The sequence below is a fragment of the Rhipicephalus sanguineus genome, chromosome 9 (assembly GCF_013339695.2).
Source record: "Rhipicephalus sanguineus isolate Rsan-2018 chromosome 9, BIME_Rsan_1.4, whole genome shotgun sequence".
In the NCBI taxonomy this organism is placed as follows: domain Eukaryota; kingdom Metazoa; phylum Arthropoda; class Arachnida; order Ixodida; family Ixodidae; genus Rhipicephalus; species Rhipicephalus sanguineus.
Genome location: NC_051184.2, coordinates 31,528,321 through 31,547,596, shown reverse-complemented (window position 1 = coordinate 31,547,596; position 19,276 = coordinate 31,528,321). Strand labels below are relative to the sequence as shown.

The 19,276-nt window shown below is 47.2% G+C and overlaps 1 protein-coding gene across 1 annotated transcript; it reads right to left on the bottom strand.

Annotated features, from left to right (window-relative positions):
- Positions 1–2,663: 2,663 nt before the first annotated feature.
- Positions 2,664–3,230, bottom strand: LOC125759920 (uncharacterized). The gene has a single exon (XM_049419405.1). It carries the CDS (start codon positions 3,228–3,230, stop codon positions 2,664–2,666), a length of 567 nt encoding a protein of 188 aa, XP_049275362.1.
- Between the last annotated feature and the right edge of the window lie 16,046 nt (positions 3,231–19,276).

The window sequence follows — 19,276 nt, the reverse complement described above, 5'->3', positions numbered from 1 at the left end:
GAATTTACCACAAAAAGGACGACGTACCTAATCGCTTGTATGAAGCAGCCATCTCTTACCGTGGTCAGCTGGTCAGTTAACGCGAAAGATCACGATTGCGTTCTGTTTTATCACATGCTTGCCACCCCATTCATACTGCATAATCCGCAGCCCCTGTGCTGGGTATACAGATTATGTTTGTTTGCTGTAAAAGTGCGTGAAAAAAAATAAATGAATCTTGTTCTATACACTAACGTCAACAGGGATACCACTTTGTTACAGAGCCAGTACAGGTAAAAACTGCGACTTGATATCGGTCTGTTTATACTGTAATTATTTGTATGGTTTCGTGTGCCGAAACCACGGTGTCGTTTGGAGGCACGCCAAAAAGGGAGGGACTATGCATTTATTTGTGGCCACCAGGCGTCCTTTGACGTGCACCTAAATCTAAGCACATGGAATCAGCTTATCTCCAGAAGGACAGCGGAAGTGGGGAATGTAAAATAAAGTCGAGTGCCTTCGCGGATAGGACACACTGTCCTTTTAGCGAATGATTGCTACGTACAACAATTACGAGTACAAACACGGCTTTACATTCACAATATGACGCAGGTTTTAGGTGAAGCATTACTCTGCATATATGACTGCACAAGTATGCTGAAGGAAAATTGAGACAATGAATCTTTCGATGACTTTTATTTCTACTAAGAATGTTGCGAAGGCTGCGCAATGGTCGTCAATAAGCGTTAAAAAGCGGCATATATGCACGCAGGAATATCCCTACTGTGGAATAGGTGACATGAACAATTGAGAAGCATGTGATGGCGAAAATATGGGCAGCAGAAGCAAGTACATGTAAACATTATTGCGATGAGTGGCTACGTTCTACTGAAGTAGCTGGTGAAAAGAATCAACTGAGTACTTCCAGGATTCCAAAGCGACAATGGGAGTGCCGACCAATATCCTTAAAAACTGTGGCACATCCCCGGCAAGCTCTGCGTGCAACTCTCATCAAAGTCCGCAAATGGTGCCCTTCAGAAGACCGACCTCTGGCGGCAGGGAACGCCCGAATGCGGGTGATTGGCGCCAGGTTGCAAGTCCCCGTCCATCCGAAGGTCATCCTACACAGCCACGCTGAGTAATCACTGGTGACGCAATGCACATAAACAAAAGTGTCGATACCAAGCTCCTAAGGGGACCGGTGTCGTAAGAAAGTGCGCGTCGCACCGACCACTACATGCAACGAGACCCGAGTCGCTCGCGAACGAGAAACTCCAGAAGATGGCTCCCAAAGGCGTGCAAAAGACCGTGAAGCCAAGCGAGCCCGCCTTGAGACAGAGGAAACGCCGGAAGCGCATGCGGCGAGAACCGCCAAATACCGGGAGGCCAAGCAAGCCTACCGAGTCTCACAAATAGTTCTTTGCAAACTATCATGCTATACAGTACCGCGCGCGACCCAAACATTGCTGACATGTCGTGGAAGTACGAACACATGGCATGCCAGCAGTGATAATGCGGTAAAATTAAATCTGTTCAAGCAAACCCCCACTGCATTTATCATGCGAGGACGGAAACGGTTTGACAACAGCATCATGGGTGGCCGCGGATGACACCAGGACTCATGTAGTACGGCCGGCCAAAGACTATAGTCTTTTTTCGACATTTGCAGCGAAGCACGCAGATACGCAGCCAATTTTTCTATCTGGTATTCGTATAGGTGGCACATTATTCCGGTAAGTGGCTGCGAAATATATCATGACGACCAAATGCGAAGAGCACAAGCGACAAGGAAGGAACACGAGACGGGCGCAATTCATTACCAACTGGCTCAGTGCTCTGTTCTAAAAATACATCAGTTGCTTGCGCAGAGTTCCAAGGCTCCAGCCATTGGCACCAGGCTCAATGACATCACTCTGGCAGAGTGATGTCATTGGGAATATCTGCTACAGCTACGAAAATCTTTTTTCAGGTCCGGACAAGGTGCCGCCGAAGGTTCTGGAAATGCGTGCCCGCCGTGGCAGTGCCCAGAGGTGGCGTGCCTCTGTTGCAGATCCATATACTTTTGGCATAGTGTACACCGCCATGATTGCGCCACTTTCGGCGCTACGTTTGCATTTCCCGACACGGTGTGAGCACCACCGTTCCAACAGTAGCAACCTTTCTAACAACTTAAATCTCGTAATGAAATGCCGAGAGTACTGCTAGTTTTCAAGAGCCCTATATCTGGCCAAATTAAGATTACTTCGGTGAAGAAAAGGGCCGCATTATGGGCTTTCAACAGATTGCGAAAGAAAGTCTGGCCAAGTAAAGAGCGGCGGCAACATGCGCACTGTACTCAACAGAAACTAAGGTGAGGGCTGTGACGTTCCGAACAAAAGTAGACATGAACAAAAGCAACGACAAATGTGAAGGAGTCTGGAGACTGAAACTGCCGGAAATCTTATGGAAACTAAGCGCGTATTAGGGAGGGGTTCTCGTCATGCACGCAATAAGTGAGGTTATACAAACACAGAAGGAAAGCGTCAAGATAAGCTAGTTAGAGCACCTTCATATCTGAACGCACTGCCAGCTTTTGGCCAAAGGCTAGAAAACAACGCGTCAAGACAATCGTTGTATGCGCCGAATACGCTTACCACGGCGAGCGTATCACACTCTCGAGCCGTCGAATCATCGCCGCTACACCATCACACCCAGACAGCCAGGATAAGTTCGGCAGCGGCGACCAGGACGCCAACGATGTGGCCCAGGAATATACACTCGTTCCATGAGAGAACGCCGTACAGCGTCCACAGTCCAGAAGTGGCCAGCGTCCAAGCGGCGGTGTATGGCAGCGGTGCCTTCCGACAGATGCGCAATACTGGCTGAAGGTCGCTGATCACCGCCAAAATCACCGCCAGTTTACCGAGCTCCACCGCGGAACTCCACGGGAAAAAGATGTTCATCAGCACGAGCCACAGCATCACAGTACCGTCGTGCTTAGTGTCGGGAGAGAAGGCCCGGTGCTCCCTCGAGATAAATACCGCCAAGGCGAAGCCGCAGGCGTTCACGCACATCACGGTGTACTCGCCGGCGGTGTACCCGTACAGCATCCAGGTGTTCCTGCAGAGGAGGCCCAGGCCCAGGGGAAAGTACTCGATGCCGGACGAACTCCGAGCATGCCAGATCTGATCGGCCACGGTCAGGCTGCCCACGAAGGTGGCGATGGTCATGACGGCCGCGATGGCCCTGACCCAATCCTGAGCTTCTTTCATGGCTGCGGTCTTCGTTGTTGTGAGATGCGCGCCGATTGCGACTGCTTCTTTTATATAGCTCGATATTTATTGCTTATTTTGCAAAAGTTATAAGATAGCAAAGATGTTTGTCACTTGCTTGGCGGGCAGGTCATCACGATGTCACGCTGATGCCGGATACGCGTTACGTATCGTACGCGATAATTGCGAAGAGAATACTATGTGGCAAATGCCTGCACATCTCTTTAGCCGGCATGCACTATCATATGCACGTAATGTCACGACACTATGTCGCCTAAGTTTCTGATGTGTGTGGGAAAGGGAAATCAATACCAATGTTAAATGGATATCAGAGATGCGCAGAGGGCAAGAAAAATCTTCGATGACGTATCTTCACTTTGTATCGATGAAGCAACGGCGCGTGCACGTTCACTGGCTTATACTATAGTCAACGGCCTATTTAAGGGGATTCGCATCGAAGGCCACCTCAGTCACAAGTGCCAACAAAAATGAACCAAATCTCAAAGGCAATAGCGCTCCATCAGAAGAGCTTGACAATTTAGCGCATTGCTTAACAGTAACAACTACACTTGTTTTATTGAAAGTGCGCTTCGCCCCACCCATGCGTATCAAGCAACTTGTCCAATTCTCCGCACTTCTATAGATTATTTTACGTAAGGCATATGGGCGCCGCCATCATGGGATCTTAAACGAATGTTTTTTTTTTATTTTTGTATCCCGTGACGCGAACTGATAAAGTCAGGAAACGCCGAATGCACCAACCCAACAGTTTTCATGTGTATACGCCCACCGTAACATTGTTCGCTTAGTTGTTCAAGATAAAACACGGCAAGGTTAACAGCCCAGCATGGCGGCACCGAAACCCGTCCGTAAAATGGTCTATACTCTCGATTAATTTCGACAACACATGAGCCTTAACGTGAAGCCATTGTGTAACCATTGGAAGCCCTTGGAATCTCGTTGTCACGATTCTGCACAATAAGCTTTTCGGTTTAATACGTTTTTTTTTCTTTTTGTTCCTGGCTAACGTCTCTCGGAAATAATGCATCTACATGCTTTTAATACGGTCATATTTCTGCCCCAACTTGTCTAATACGACCGCGAAAGTGGATCTTTACCGATATAGGTAGAAATCCTACGTTTATTATCCGGTATACAAGATCAAACCGCGTTCACACAGGTCACGATCTGCATGTTGCATAGCCGCTGAGGCCGCAGTGGCATCGATTTTGCGGCAAAAGGATCGCTGCCATCTGCCGCTGGGTCCAACGATGACGATTATGGGCCAGGCGAAGAATTCAGAAGAATAATTTTCAGAAGAATTTAACTCTGGTCGTTGAAAGGGGAAAAAAAGTGCAGCGCAAATTGGACCAGCTACTTCACTGTGTCTCAATAAAAGCGAGTTGCTGACGGAGTAGGCATATTTTCCTCCTCTTCTTAACCTCTTTGGTTAATACGATTTTCGCATAATACGCTTTATTTTCCGGTTCCTGTGAAAAACGTATATAACGAGATTCCACTGAATTGCAGCGACTTCACTTGCGGGATTCCACGCATGCGTTCAGCTTCTCGCGACCTTAGGAGAGTTGTGACAACGCCGTTCGATATTTAATTCGTATATTTACCGATGAGCCTCTCAAAACAAGAAGCATTAACTAAGAATGTCCTGTTTTAACGATGTTCGAGACACGGCATTCTGAAGACTCTAATTGTTATAACAATTGGACGGATCAGAAGAGCGTGTGCTTATATGGACGCAATATAGTAATTTAATAATATATTACTACATTACGTCCATATGAACCTGTACTGCATCCAGTAGTTATCGTAGCCACGTAGCTTATAGCTATGTTATTTCTAAATACCTTTCCTTCCCATGCTCATGATAGGAGCATGACATGCCAATGCAAAGGAAACATTTTGGTACGTAATCTCCGGCTATAGTGCGTCCATGCGCAGTAATGCTTTACGTACGGCGATAGTGTTCAGATGTAGCAATCGGATAGCCGCCGTGAAAAAGCCTCATTGAATTCACCACAGAAGGCTGTCCCTATAGAACATACTTCATAGCTTGTATAGGATAGGCATCTTTTGCAGTGGGCTGCGGGTCAGGTTATGCGAACGGCGACGATTGCGTTCAACCTTTTGTTATCGCATGCTCGTCACCATTGTTCGGTTGTGCACCTGATTCATGTTGCATAACCCGCAGCCCCTGTACTATAGTTAGCCGCGTTAACAATTTATAACGTGCTGTGAAAACGGGTGAGAGAGTTAAACAATGTGGTTTCTTATATGGGGTGTATATTGTGACTTTAACGGGGCTACCACTTCGTTACTGAGCCAGTACAGGTAAAAGGTGCGTTTTTTATAGGTCTGTTTATACTATAATGGTTTGTGGGGTATAACGGTATGTCGTAATGAGGGACGTCCTAATGAGGACTCCCGATTTTGTTGTGACTACCAGGCGTACTTTGCCGTGTACCTAAATATAAGCACACGGGCTAATCTTATTTCCACGGAACACTGGAAGCGGCGAATGAAATAAAGCCAAAGTGGATGCTTGGGCGTGTTGGTACGACATAGCGGAAAGAAAACAGCGCAAAAGACGGAGCACAGAGAAAAGGTACCACAAACAACAGCACTGACTTACAACAATGCTTTCATCGTCAACACCACGCAATATATGCTAGCGCTGTGCAAAACGATGGAAAGAAGGGACAATGATAAAAGATAACATGAACAAACTATCAGTATCGTCACAGTAACCCATGCACAATTTCAATTGCCTTGACTGGAAAGGAGATTGATTATCTATCTGATGATTGTACGCGCGGTGGCTGTTAATATGTTGCTTTTTTCTTCCAATAAGACTCAGAAGAATTGGGCTAGAAAGCGAACTCTGTTAAAGGTGAATTAGCATGAATAGCGACATTAAAAAGTCAATCTAGGGGAAAAAACGTTGACTTTAATTGGCATCACTGTCGCCGTGGGAGACGCTCGCACGCCTGCAATGAAGGAGTGACGTGCTGCTCTTGCAGGTGACTTATCGTTCGCATGCTTCGGTGGTCCCCGTCCACCTTTCGTGCGGAAGCCCTGTAGCGCCTCAGGCAAGTGTACTCGCGTCGGTCTTGCGGAGTTTACCTGTACAACCTGCAAGCCCGTGGTTGCCGCACTGTGCTGCATATTGGATTAATAAACCCGTGCTTGTTGGTGACCTGCCTCGAGTGCCTTTTCTGCGCAGTGTCGGACAGTCGACGAACCCGGCCGCAGCGTCTTTGTGCGCGGTGGCGGCGGAGAACGTCGCGTCCCTTCCCGGTCGCGCTCCTAAGGTAAGCCTTGTGCAAACCTATCCCCACAAACTATGCAGCTCACTACGTTCAAATCAGCCAATGGCCGTGAACTGTGGGTTTATGGAATCACTTGTCGAGAGACGCAGAGAACGATTTCTAACCGATTTCGAAACTTATGTTGTAAATTCGAGGCCGCGTGCTGCGCGCTCTATAATGTTGGGCTCACGTATTCTCAGGGGAGCGCCGCGACTACCGATCTGTAGCATTTCCTGGCCATGCTGAAAAAGTGTTGCAGGGCCCTTTTAAAAAGGAATACAGAGTATACCAACTATATCTAATACAGTCGAACCCTTCACCACGAAATCGCCGGGGAAGCGATTTTTGTCCATTCTCGTGAGAATTGTTTTTTCGGGAAAAATAAAAATTACGCACACCAATTAATTCGCACAACCAAAATTTATTTAAAGAATTCGCTGGTCTTGCTCTGTTTCACGTTACTTTGAAGTAGCTCGACGTTAATAAGTTTTGCATAGCTTCGTGGGCGCCGAGGAAATTGCGAATGAAGTCAAAAGCAGTTATTGCACTCCTGCGCCAAAGTGCGCCAAATCGGATTCACTGCGCCACCCTGATAATATCGAGGAAAACTGCGCCAAACTGCGCTACAGTTTCGGGATTGGGGTCGTCAATCACCGGCAATCGCACCGCCGGCGGGTCGAAACACGTGCAGCTTGATCTTGGAGCCGCCAAAGTCACAACCACGGACCGAGAATTATTTCGCTGAATAAACAGCACTCGCGCGTGCGTCCCGAGCATAGAGTCCTCCGTGGTCCCGAGTAAGCCAAGACGCGATGCACGGTGCCGACGCACGCAGTTTCTGTTGTGCGAGTCGGCTCGGCGGCAAAACACGCTCTCCGCAGAAGCTCGTGACGTCTAGGCCAATCGGTAGCGTGAAACTGTGACGGCGATTCATCGGCGGACGTCGTTTGTTCCAGAAATGCTGCTGATAACTCGTTTCAAGCGTCGCACGGCAGGTAATTAAAGAAATGTTTACTAATAACTACACGCGGGCCGCTAAAATGTATGTCACTTCTGTTTGTGGATATTGCAGAATGAAATCTGGGAACGCTAGCAATAGATTGGAACAATATCGAATTTTCCGTGCCTCGCGTTCATGGAAGAGCACGTGAACGGTGGGAACGCATTGGCACTTTTCCTCAAATATACTTTATCGGTGGATCTTCAAAAGCTTCTCATAATCCCTTCCACCAGCACATCCGAGTTTGTAATCGCTCTTGCGGTAAATACCCCTAAAAGGCACTGCCCTTTCGAGCTCGTGAGTGATATAGGGTCCTTATTCGAATATTTCGCTTGCTTTTAAAAAAAATGTCATGTTATTATTAAAAGCGTGCCTCCTGGTAGGAGCAGCCGCAATTCGGTTTTAATATGCGCAGGTGTCAGTATAGCGGGCCCGTCGCTGTCGGAAGGCCCACTGTGAAGCGGCTACGCCATGTTATATATAGTATAGAATGCCCGGTTTTCGAATATATATAATATAGAATGCTCGGTTTTCGCGTCAACGTAACGTGCTGAACCTGGCGTTGTCAACTGTGCCGCCGCTGGCTGACGCGAACGCTGCGCCGAATTATAAAGGGCCCTTAAAGGAGTCATGAAGCACCCCTTGGGCTTGTTGAAAAAACACATCCTGTGGAAAGCTGACACGGCTATGAACTGCTCTGCCAAATATTACAGTCGTGCGCGCCGCGTAAAGGCCACAAGCGGAGCGCGAAGTTGCCGTTTCCTCAGGCGCTCTCCTTTCAAACAGAGGCCGGTTCTCACTCTCGTCGGTGGGCGGGGCGTCTGCATGTTGACGTCGCGGATCTGCCTGTTTACGTCGCAAGAGACATAGCATGCTTATTGGCCGATAGCCGACGTAAATCGAGAGCGGCGTTCGGATCAGATGCGCTTCTTGCCACGGGGTGCCGCCACTTGCCGGCGCCGCACTCCTCAGTACACGGTAGCCGCACTCGCGCACGCGAATCACAGCGGGAGAGCGATCATGACGCGCGCTGACGTAACTTCTTTCCCCCGTGCCATCCCTCCCTGTGTAGCTTCCAGTACGCTCGTCGGGACGAGAAGAGAGAGAAAGCGCTGAAAGCGTGCGCCAAAGCCCCGTAACTCCGCTCATTCTTGACGGATTCGAGAAATTTTCGCGGCAATCGATTCGGGAGACAGTAAACTCCGATACTGAGGTCATTAGATCATTACTTGGAAAAGTGGTTCATGACCCCTTTAAGAGTCTGCTAGAGTTTTCCACACACCAAGTGTCCCTTCGACAAACGCACGTCTTCCACACAGCATTACATACGCCAACGACAGCGATACCAGCCCCTGATACCAACCCCATGACACGAGAGGAGGCTGTCGCACTTCGCCGACTGCAGACCATTTTTCAAATCTGCATTTCCTGCATAAATTATATCCGACTCACTATACCGACGCCTGTCCAGGATGTGGCGCCATCCCCGCTGCCCACTTCCCTCCCCTTCCACCAATCCTTCGGTCCACCCGTACCCCAGAGCAGTGGGAAGATATCCTTAGCGACGGCGCCCCCGAGGTCTGTCTGGCGCTCGTCCGGCGGGCTCAGGCTATCGCAGAGGTTGCCATACGAGTCCCGGAATAGAGATCCTCCCCGTTTTCTTTGCACGCTCATAAAGAAATGCTTTCATCATCGTCATCTTTTGCCAAGCCTCGCAGGTCAACCCACTTTCTCGTACCCGTGCGCGAGGCATACGCGTTGCGCTGTCACAAGAGGCGCGAGCAGGCACGAGGCATTGCAGACGTTAACACAGCGGCTCGCTGCGCTCCGCGTTCGCTCTTTTCCGTCCTCGTTTGCTCTTGGTTACGCCAACGACGGCAACGGCAACGCCGCTCAACGCAGGAACGGGCGCCTAAGAGCTGCGCTCTAAAGAATTGAGGAGCCATTCCACCCTGTGGGGTGGATGATCAGCGAAGCTGTTTAGCGTACGGCACAGAGGTGACATGGGGAGGCCAGTTTGGTGCGCAAGACCAGATTGTTAACGGCCAGGCTGTTAACGTTCAATACGCAATATTAATGCGAAAGCCCTAGATGCCTCATCAAACACAAAAATTGATCGTGACATGACGTCAACACGATTGATGCACAAAATCATTACGTGATGACGTCCCATGACGTCATAGATCGCCAAAACTTGTGGCGTCATCATGACGTTATACACCGTGACGTAACGTGGTGACGTCGATTTGCACTGCCTCCGTGATCGGTGCGCCGATCACGGAGGCAGTGCAAAACCAGATGAGGTGCAGAAAGTTTACAATGCCTCCGATCCTGTACGTGGTGCAAAACCACGTCATAATCGGGTACAACTTAAGAAGTCCGGAGAGGGCTTCGCCCAGATGACCGAAGCGCAGCCGATGGCCTCCGTGACTAAAGAAATAGTCCCGCTCATGCACTCGGCGGTGGTCTCCGAAGGCGGGGTCACCGGCCGTCCGGCTCATGACGTCATTCTGGAGTGCGAGCCCATTGGTGCTGGCTTGTGTGCATCCGTCCTTGAAGAGGAAATACTTCTAAAGTTGTATCGTGGGGCCCACCACTGGAGACGCAGGCGCTGCGATCGTTGTGACGTGCAGGGTTGGATCACATGATCTAACGACGGCGAAGGGAAGCGGGCATTTGAACGCGTTGCTTTTAACCGCGATTTCTGGCGTTTTCCTCTCTGAACGGCATTGCTTTGCTCTCCCTTCATGTGTGCGGACACCTAGAGACTACACAATGTGGGAAAGTGCAGTCAATGTTATCGGCGACTTTGAACTTTATACTGCTCCGTGCCACAATGCGACCCTGTAGTGTGAGCTTTCACTTTCACCGTTATCCTGCTTTGCAAGAGCGTAATACCGTTGTCACCTGACATTCATTTATTATTATTTCCAGCTTATGGGGTTATTTGCTTATAGAGGATATCTGTAGAATGAGCCCATCCAGTGTGACTTCTTTTTTATGTTGCGCTACAGGCGATCCCATGGCCAGCTTCAAACGCTGATTGAGCTTCAATCATTGTTGGGGTTTCACGTCCCCAAACCGCGATAAGATTATGCGGGACGCCGTAGTGGAGAGCTCCGGAAATTTCGAACACCTCCATGGGGTCGAAAATAAGCTTCAGGCCCGCGTACCTAAATTCAAATACGCGGGCCTCAAGTATTCATTCACCTTCTAACAGCTATAGCAGCCGCAAAGTGTCATAATGCTTATCAATAAAGTTGTAAATGCTGGGCACCGGTATTTTCACTGGAACATAAAATTGCGAACACAGCTATCTGATTTAGTTGCAATCGGTCCATGCTTATGAAGCACAGAAAAAAAAAACAAGAAAAAAAAAACACGGGGACAAAGCAGAGATACATACAAGACAAAAGCTTAATTGTTCTGTGTGTATCTCTGGTTCGTCCCGTGTTTCTCGCGCTTCTTAAGCATAAAATTGCAATCTAGACCACAGTAATCCACCCATTGCAGTATGCTAATGCATTCAAATGCTCAAAGTAATGCAGCCGGCTGGAACACGGTGCATTTACCTTCGCGATTGGCCCCTTTGTGCAAACTGCAGAAAGGAGTAAATCGTTGAAAGTTTTCGTCCCGATGTGGCTCGATGGCGATAAAAAATGCACCGTGTGAAAACCGTGGAAAATTCGTGCAATAAGGCATGACAGATAAATATTAAAATCGTGCCACAGGCAAACGTGTGCTTATGTAAAATGTTATTTAGCTACAACTCTGAATGAGGCGCGCGCGTGCAATAACTCTTGTTCGTTTGACTCCAATAATTTGAGAAAGGTTGCGGCTGCATGCAGCAGTAAACATGTTGGGTTTCTTCCCACAAAGCGGACAAACCGCTTGCGTCCTGCTTTATGCTATAGGACTATATGTACTAAACAGGAATGCAAATTTGCTCGTGCCATTTCTTTCTCGTGTCAACCGCGGCCCGTCTTTAGATGCGAACCCACTACAGCGTAACTTCATTGCACCAGTGGTTGCAATGAAGTTACGCTGTAGTCAGGTTGCACGCATTTCTTGCAGCGAAAATATGTTTCTTTGCCTCAAGCACACGCTAGAGCCCATTAGATGCTTAGTTTTGACACAAAATGATTTTTTCCCTTTTACAAAAGCAGCGCGCTCAGCCCACGTTGGTTCCACGACGCCGGCAGTCAAGGTGGTGTCAGTCATTTTTATTAGGAACTTCAGTCATTTTGAGGAATATTTTTTTTTGGAGCAGTTATTTCGCATTTCATACAGTCAGTGACGAAGCCACAGCAGTATTTTACTAATTTCGTCAAAGTGATGTACAACAGCAATAATAAAAACTTGGACATTTGAGAAGGCTAGAACGCGATAGCTTAATCGGGTTCGGTTCTTGGCATTTGGAAGGGGGGGGGGGGGGGGCAATGTTTCATATTAGCTTCACAGCGGATGAAAGAAATCCTCACAATGGCCCGCCTTTGGTCCCAAGTTAACCGGCAGTAAAGATGAAAAGTAAACAGTTCTTGGAATGCAATATTGGGGGCCTTCGGCCGCCATTATCGTTCAAAACATCCGTGGCCATAACTGTGTAAACGTATCGGGCAGACTTTGCGCCCCCTCCTTGGTGATCAGATGCTTAGATGCATCTGATTGATGCATCTGATGATCTGATTGATGATGATTGAGATGCATCTGATTGATGATGATTAGATGCATCTTGGGGGGGGGGGGGGCGCCCCCCTGCCCCCCTCATGAGCACGCCTTTGACGGCTACTTTCTTTATTTTAAGAAAATATGTCTCAATGATTACGCGTTGGAGCTTATCATGCGCTCGTTGAAAAAACGTCGTGGTATAGGAAAAAGAGCAGTGCTTTCACGCTGTTCACGATACAAAAGAATATCCCTACATGTTTGCTCCTAACGTCCAGTTTGTGTTCACTCGCACGCTGCTCTTTTGCATACCTCCATGTTTCCGAATCGGCCGCATGATAGCCTCGGACGGCATTATATTAAGCATACTTCATTAACCTTTGTATAAGTAAAGTCGGAACGCCATGACTATCAAAATTGAAGATGCATGTTGATTTCTCGAGAGATCTCGGCTGATTTTCGGGTGACGTACGCAGTGATGTACGCTCCACATTTTTCTCAAAGAAAAAGTACATTCAGCGTAACGTCAGCGCTCGTATCGTTTTCATGTTTCTCTTGCAGTCGCTGTTTGTTCGTGCGGCACAGTTTCTCTGCAATGGGGCTGTAATTCTTACTAAAAAGGTAAGCCTATATAGCCTTCGAAAATTGTTTTCCTTGATTTTTCAAAGTTTCATCCACGCTTTATGAAATTGATCTTGTGTCGATTTCCGGCCCTTAATTGTCAACTCTAAACCCTTCGGAAATCATGTAGCTTGCGATTTTTCAAGTCTTCATCGAATTTGGATGAAATCGATTTTCTCTCCGTTTTAGGGCACAAAGGTTAGTCTTGGGAAATCTTGTATTTCTTTCGACGTTTCGTCGGATTTTCATCAATTCGATTTTGAGACAGTTTTCGGCCTAAATGGAAGCCTATAACCTTTGGAAGCCTTGTATTTTTCGAAGTTTTGTCGAAATCAGATGAAACCGATCTCGGACCAATGTCCGCCTAAATAGTAAGCCAATAAATAGCCTTTGGAAATCTTGTATTTTTCGATTTTTTAAAGTTTCGTCGAGATCAGATGAAATCGACCTGGTACCATTTGCGGCCTAAAAAGTAAACATATCGCCTTAAGAAGTCTTCTATTTTTCTATTTTTTAAGGTTTCGTCGAAATCAGATGAAATCGATCTGCGACCATTTTCGGCCGAAAGAGTACGCCTATAGCCTTTGGAGGCCTTGCATTTTTCGATTTTTTTTTTAAGGTTTCGACGAAATCAGATGAAATCGATCTGGGACCATTTCGGCCGAAAGAGTACGCCTATAGCCTTTGGAGGCCTTGCATTTTTCGATATTTTAAGGTTTCGTCGAAATCAGATGAAATCGATCTGGGACCTTTTCGGCCGAAAGAGTAATCCTCTAGCCTTTGAAAGTCCTGTATTTTTCGATTTTTTAGATGGGCACTGACACAAAAATTCTGGCCTCGCGTTTTTTTGTTGCAGTGTTACTGGGGGCTCGTTAGTCATAGCACGGCATACCGTCTGCTGCAACGCGCGACAGATAAATAATTACAGGCTCCTCATTACCGACCAGTGCCAGTTTCGGTTTCAAAAACAACAAGCCTCCGGGTGCAACTAGAGTTACTGTATATGCTACCTTTATGTAGCAAGGTGCAACTATCACCACCTAGCGGGTGCAGCGCTCGATCACGTCAGCACACAGAACTGTGACGCACTTCCGCGCGGTTCGCGAGCAGACGCCCCGAAGTAGGCTGCTGGTACTGCTGGAGCGAACGCGGCAAAAAAATGGCGGCTATGACGTCATCATAACTTTGTTGCAGCGTGGTCACGTGAGGGAAGTAGGGGGTCACCAAGTGCCACCTTTGAGGGTGTCAACAGACCGAGGGTGTCGATCGCTCACGCAAACTTCAAAATTCATTTAAAATAACTTCCAAGCTGTATTCGCTGTTGAAATTTGCTGATGATACACGCATGTTTACGGGAATCGATCTCGCAGGCTACCTCGGCCGCGAAATTTTGTGTCAGTCAGATGAAATCGATCTGGTACCATTTTCGGCCTTTGGAAGTCTTGTATTCTTCGATTTTTTAAGGTTTCGTCCAAATCAGATGAAATCGATCTGCGACCATTTTCGGCCGAAATACTAAGCCTTTGGAAGTCTTGTGTTTTTCAATTTTTTTAAGGTTTCGTCCAAATCAGATGAAATCGATCTGCGACCATTTTCGGCCAAAATAGTAAGCCTATAGGGAGTATGCACTGAAACTGAGCCGCAATGTGGCGCTGCGGTGCCCCGAGCTGGGCAGTAGCAGCAGTAACAGCAGTAGCAGGCGCTAGTAACCGGGGCAGTGGCCAGGTGCGGGAGAGTCCAGCAGAAAAGTCGGATCACGTGATAATCGCCGGGGACTCGAATTTAGCTACATGCGCAGAAGCAATCGAGGAAAGGGTGAGAGGCGACAAACGAGTTTTAATAGGGAAGTTCCCGGGACATAGGCTGCGATCAGTGATGAGACAAGCTAGCGCAGAACTCGCAACTAAGTCTAATGGACGTAACCTCGTGATAATCGCGGGAGGTCTAAACGACGTCTTGAGTAAAGAATCAGCCGAACTAGCGACCACATTGGCGAAAGGGGTCGATGACATGCGCGCCATTTCCCCTCAGGTGCAGATAGTGGTATGCACAATACCGGAAGTACCAGTGCGAAATATCAGCTTGCAAAGAGCGGTTGTCGACGCAAACAAAGAGATATGGCGAATTAGTCAAGAGAAAGGCATCGAGGTAGTGGAAATAAACAGAGAGGTGCACAGGTGGGGTGGTTTTCGAAGAGACGGAATACACTTCGATAGGAGGCTTGGCCATGAGGTGGGTTGGCGTCTTGCAGGACGCGCAGTAGCTTTTTTGGGGGGCAAGCGGGCCCTTCGGTGCCCAAGGTAGCTTGCAATGAGGAAAACAACCAGGGGGACTCTTTGACAGGTAGTATAGCGAAAAAACAGAGAAAAGGTAAAAGAAGGGAGAAGGCGCGTGTTGCAATTAGTTACATTAACATGCAGGGTGGCAGAAAAAAGGCAAAATGGTTAGAGATTGAGAGACAGTTAAACAAGGAACAGATAGGTGTTTATGCGGTTACAGAAACACACCTTAGAGACTTGGAAGAGCCACCACATATTGAAAATTATGTTTGGGAAGGATGTAACAGGATCACATCAGAAAGGAGAGGTGGGGGGGTTGGAATGCTAATTCATAGCAGAACAAAATGGGAGAGAGTGAAACAAACGTGTTCAGAGCACATATGGGTTTCGGGCACAGTAGGTGGAAAGAAAACGTGGCTAGGTGTAGCTTACTTGTGGACGGGGAATAACTGCAGAGAAAAGAATATGGAGATAGTGAAATGCATAAGCACCGATATTAAAGAATTTGGTCGTGATGCCGAAATAATCCTTCTAGGGGACATGAACGCTCACATTCATGACCTTGACGGATATTCAGACACCAATGGCAAGTTATTGCTACATCTCTGCGAGCAACATAGTCTTGAGATAGTTAACGTGGGGCCTAAGTGTGAGGGGCAGATCACGTGGGAAGTCGGAAACAGGCAATCGAGCATTGATTACTGTCTCATGACAGAAGGAATATATGACAAATTTACAGACATGAGAATAGACGAAGAAGGCATTAACAGCTTGGGTAGTGATCATAAACGCATAATATTACAAATGGGATATAAAACTGAAAATAAGAACATAGAATCAAAGTTTGGCAGCTCGTATCTAAATGACAAACAAATAACAAATATAGCCGCAAGAGTCGAGGAAAAAGTAGACGAACTACCAGGCAAAGACTGGAAGTATAGTGAGCTGCTACATGTAATCACGAAAGAAATGGAAATAGAGAAGAAAACTATTTGTTGGAAAGGAAAGAAAAAGCCAAAAAGTTGGTGGAACAAAGAAATCCGGGAAGCGATCGAGATGCGACGTCAGGCATCACGGGAGCACAGACAGGCAAAAAAGGAGAAGCGGCCACAGGACGAAGTTAACCAAATATGGGAAATATATTTAGAGCAAAAATCCATTGTGCAGAAATTAGTCGAGGCAAAAATTAAAGGTGAAAGTGAACGCTGGATGACAGAGATTCGCGAAAAGAAGAAGGCCGCGCCTAGGATATTTTGGAGCCACCTAAAAGCGCTGGGCAGGAAGTCTGTCACAATGCAACAACATATGGTAGATGAAGGAGGAAATAAATTCGAAGGATATGAAGCGCTAGGTTACATTCGAAAGATAACAGCCGATTCGTTTAAAAAGGTCCCCCAGGGGATTCCCCCGGTGAGTAAAAGTACGCAAAGGAGAGCAACCGACGAAGATGTAGTACTAGAGAATTTCAATTGGAAGAAGGCCGAAGGAAAAATTCCTAAGCGCACTACTCCGGGCTTAGATGGGGTTCCCGTCAGCCTCATTAACGAACTCGGACATAACACTAAAGAAGCACTGCTGAAAGCCGTAGAAAAGTGCTTACAGGAGAGGGAAATACCAGACAGTTGGCGAAAAAGTAGAATGAACTTAATCTATAAAGGCAAGGGAGAAAAAGATAACATTCGCTCGTATAGACCCCGAACAATTACATCGGTGCTATACAGGTTGGCGATGCAGGCAGTAAAATTAAAAATAGAAGCGTGGGTAGAACAAAATGATATTTTGGGAGAACTTCAGAATGGATTTCGAATCGACAGGCGGTTAGACGACAATCTGTTTGTTCTTACCCAGTGTATAGAAATATCTAAAATAGAAAACAGGCCCTTATACGTAGCTTATCTAGATATCACCGGGGCGTATGACAACGTTAATCAGGAAATTTTGTGGGATATATTGAAGGAAGTGGGCATAGGTGACGACTGTGTACAGCTTTTGAGAGAAATATACCGAGAAAATACAGTTTGTATAGAATGGGAAGGAATAAGTAGCAAGGACAGCGTTGAAATTAGCAAGGGACTGAGACAGGGATGCCCTTTGTCCCCGCTGTTATTCATGCTGTACATGGCGAGGATGGAAAAAGCGCTAGAAGGTAGCAACATTGGATTTAATTTGTCACACAAACAGGTCGGAGCGATGGTTGAGCAGAAGCTTCCAGGTCTATTTTATGCTGATGATATTGTCTTATTTGCGGACAGTCAAGATGATATACAGCGACTGGCAGATATATGCGGAAGGGAGTGTGAGGCTCTAGGACTAGGATTTAGTGCAACAAAATGTGGATTGATGATATTCAATGATCACGGAGACCATACGGTCTTAATACAGGGCCAAAAAATACCGAGGGTAAGCGAGTACAAGTACCTCGGAGTATGGGTAAATGAGGGGGATAGATATATGGAGGTACAAGAGAAAGCATCGGTAGCAAAGGGAAAGAGGAATGCTGCAATTATGAAGCACAGAGCTTTATGGGGATACAATAGGTACGAGGTGCTTCGAGGGCTGTGGAAGGGTGTGATGGTTCCGGGGCTTACATTTGGGAACTCAGTGGTGTGCATGAAGTCAGAGGTGCAATCAGGAATGGATGTAAATCAAAGGACGGTGGGCCGCCTCGCCTTGGGCGCTCACGGGAAGACGACAAATGAGGCGGTGAAGGGTGATATGGGATGGACAGGCTTTGAAGTGAGGGAAGCGCAGAGCAAAATGAGATTCGAAGAGAGGCTGAGGAAAATGAAGAAGAGTAGATGGGCAGAGAAGGTTTTCAGGTATTTGTATAGGAAAAGCGTTGACACGCAGTGGAGAAAAAGAACTAGGAGGCTCACCAGTAAATATACGGCTGGCAGTGCGGGCGATATGGCAACAAGGAGCATTAAGCGGAAGGTCAGAGAGGCGGAGAAGACTTATTGGATGACAGCAATGGAAAAGAAGCCGGCTCTGAGTAACTACCGAAAAGGAAAAAACGAAATAAGGAGGGAAAGGTTTTATGATAATTCAAGGGGAAGCGCTTTACTGTTTGAAGCAAGGTCGGGCTGCCTGAGAACGCGTAGTTATAAAGCGAGATTCAGTAACGAAGAAGAACTATGTACATGCTGCGGGGGAACTAAGGAAACGATGGAACATGTACTGATTGAATGTGGCGATATTCACCCAGGTATACGTGTGGGCACGAGTCTACATGAAGCCTTGGGTTTTAGGGACAACAATGGAAAGCTGAACACGCCCGCGATAGAAATAAGTAAGAGACGGTTAGAGTATTGGTGGCAGAAAAGTAGAGATAAAGTACAAAAATAAATAATTGGGGGAAAAAAGGCTATTCTGCCTTAAGAGGCAGAGAGATGGACTGTGAATTTATATTTTTTTGTTATAATAACATAGATTTAATCAATGTAGATAAGGCATTAGGACAACATGAAACAAGGAAGTTTTTTTTTCTTTTTTTTTTCTTTTTTTATCCTTCGAGCCTGGTGGCAGACATGTCACCGCCCCGTTATAAAGGGGACGCTCATAGCATCCATCCTGGGCGCCATTTTTGCGGTTCTCGTGCAGCAGCCGACCCACGCTTGCTACTGTGTTTGCTGTGTGTACGCGCTAGGTGTTGTGTGGTGTTTCCTTGACTTCCGTGTACTCGCGTGTTTCATTAACGATAGTACGGCGTTGGAACTGTCCCCTACCACTGCGTGTTGCACGGATCTAGTCATTTGCCTGGCTGTGCAAGCGATCGCCGTGTTGCTGCAGCGAAAAGATGCTGCTCAGCGACTACGCCAAGTCGCTGTCTGATCCCGAGCGCAGGAGATCAAAGTCGCAAAATGCGGTAGCGACGACCCCTTGGCGATTTCCGATGACCAGTTCACGAACGATGTTGGCTGCTATCCCAGCGTAGACCGTGCGGATATCAACGATTATCTTGTTCACGGGACAAGTTTCGTGACGCGGGAGCAGCTTAAGAGCTACAAATCCTTGGAGGCTCACAATTATGTCACAAGCAGCCTCGTGGAGCCACCAAGGGTGAAAATTCTTCGTGATGGCAACATCGTCGTCGTTTCAAAGGTAGGCTGTTGCTCGCGCTTCTTTTAGCGTGCGTTGTGGACTTGTAGCCGAGAT

What these genes read in the sequence shown, in the direction of transcription:
- LOC125759920 (XM_049419405.1), bottom strand. Translation starts at nt 3,230, where the DNA reads ATGAAAGAAGCTCAGGATTGGGTCAGGGCCATCGCGGCCGTCATGACC.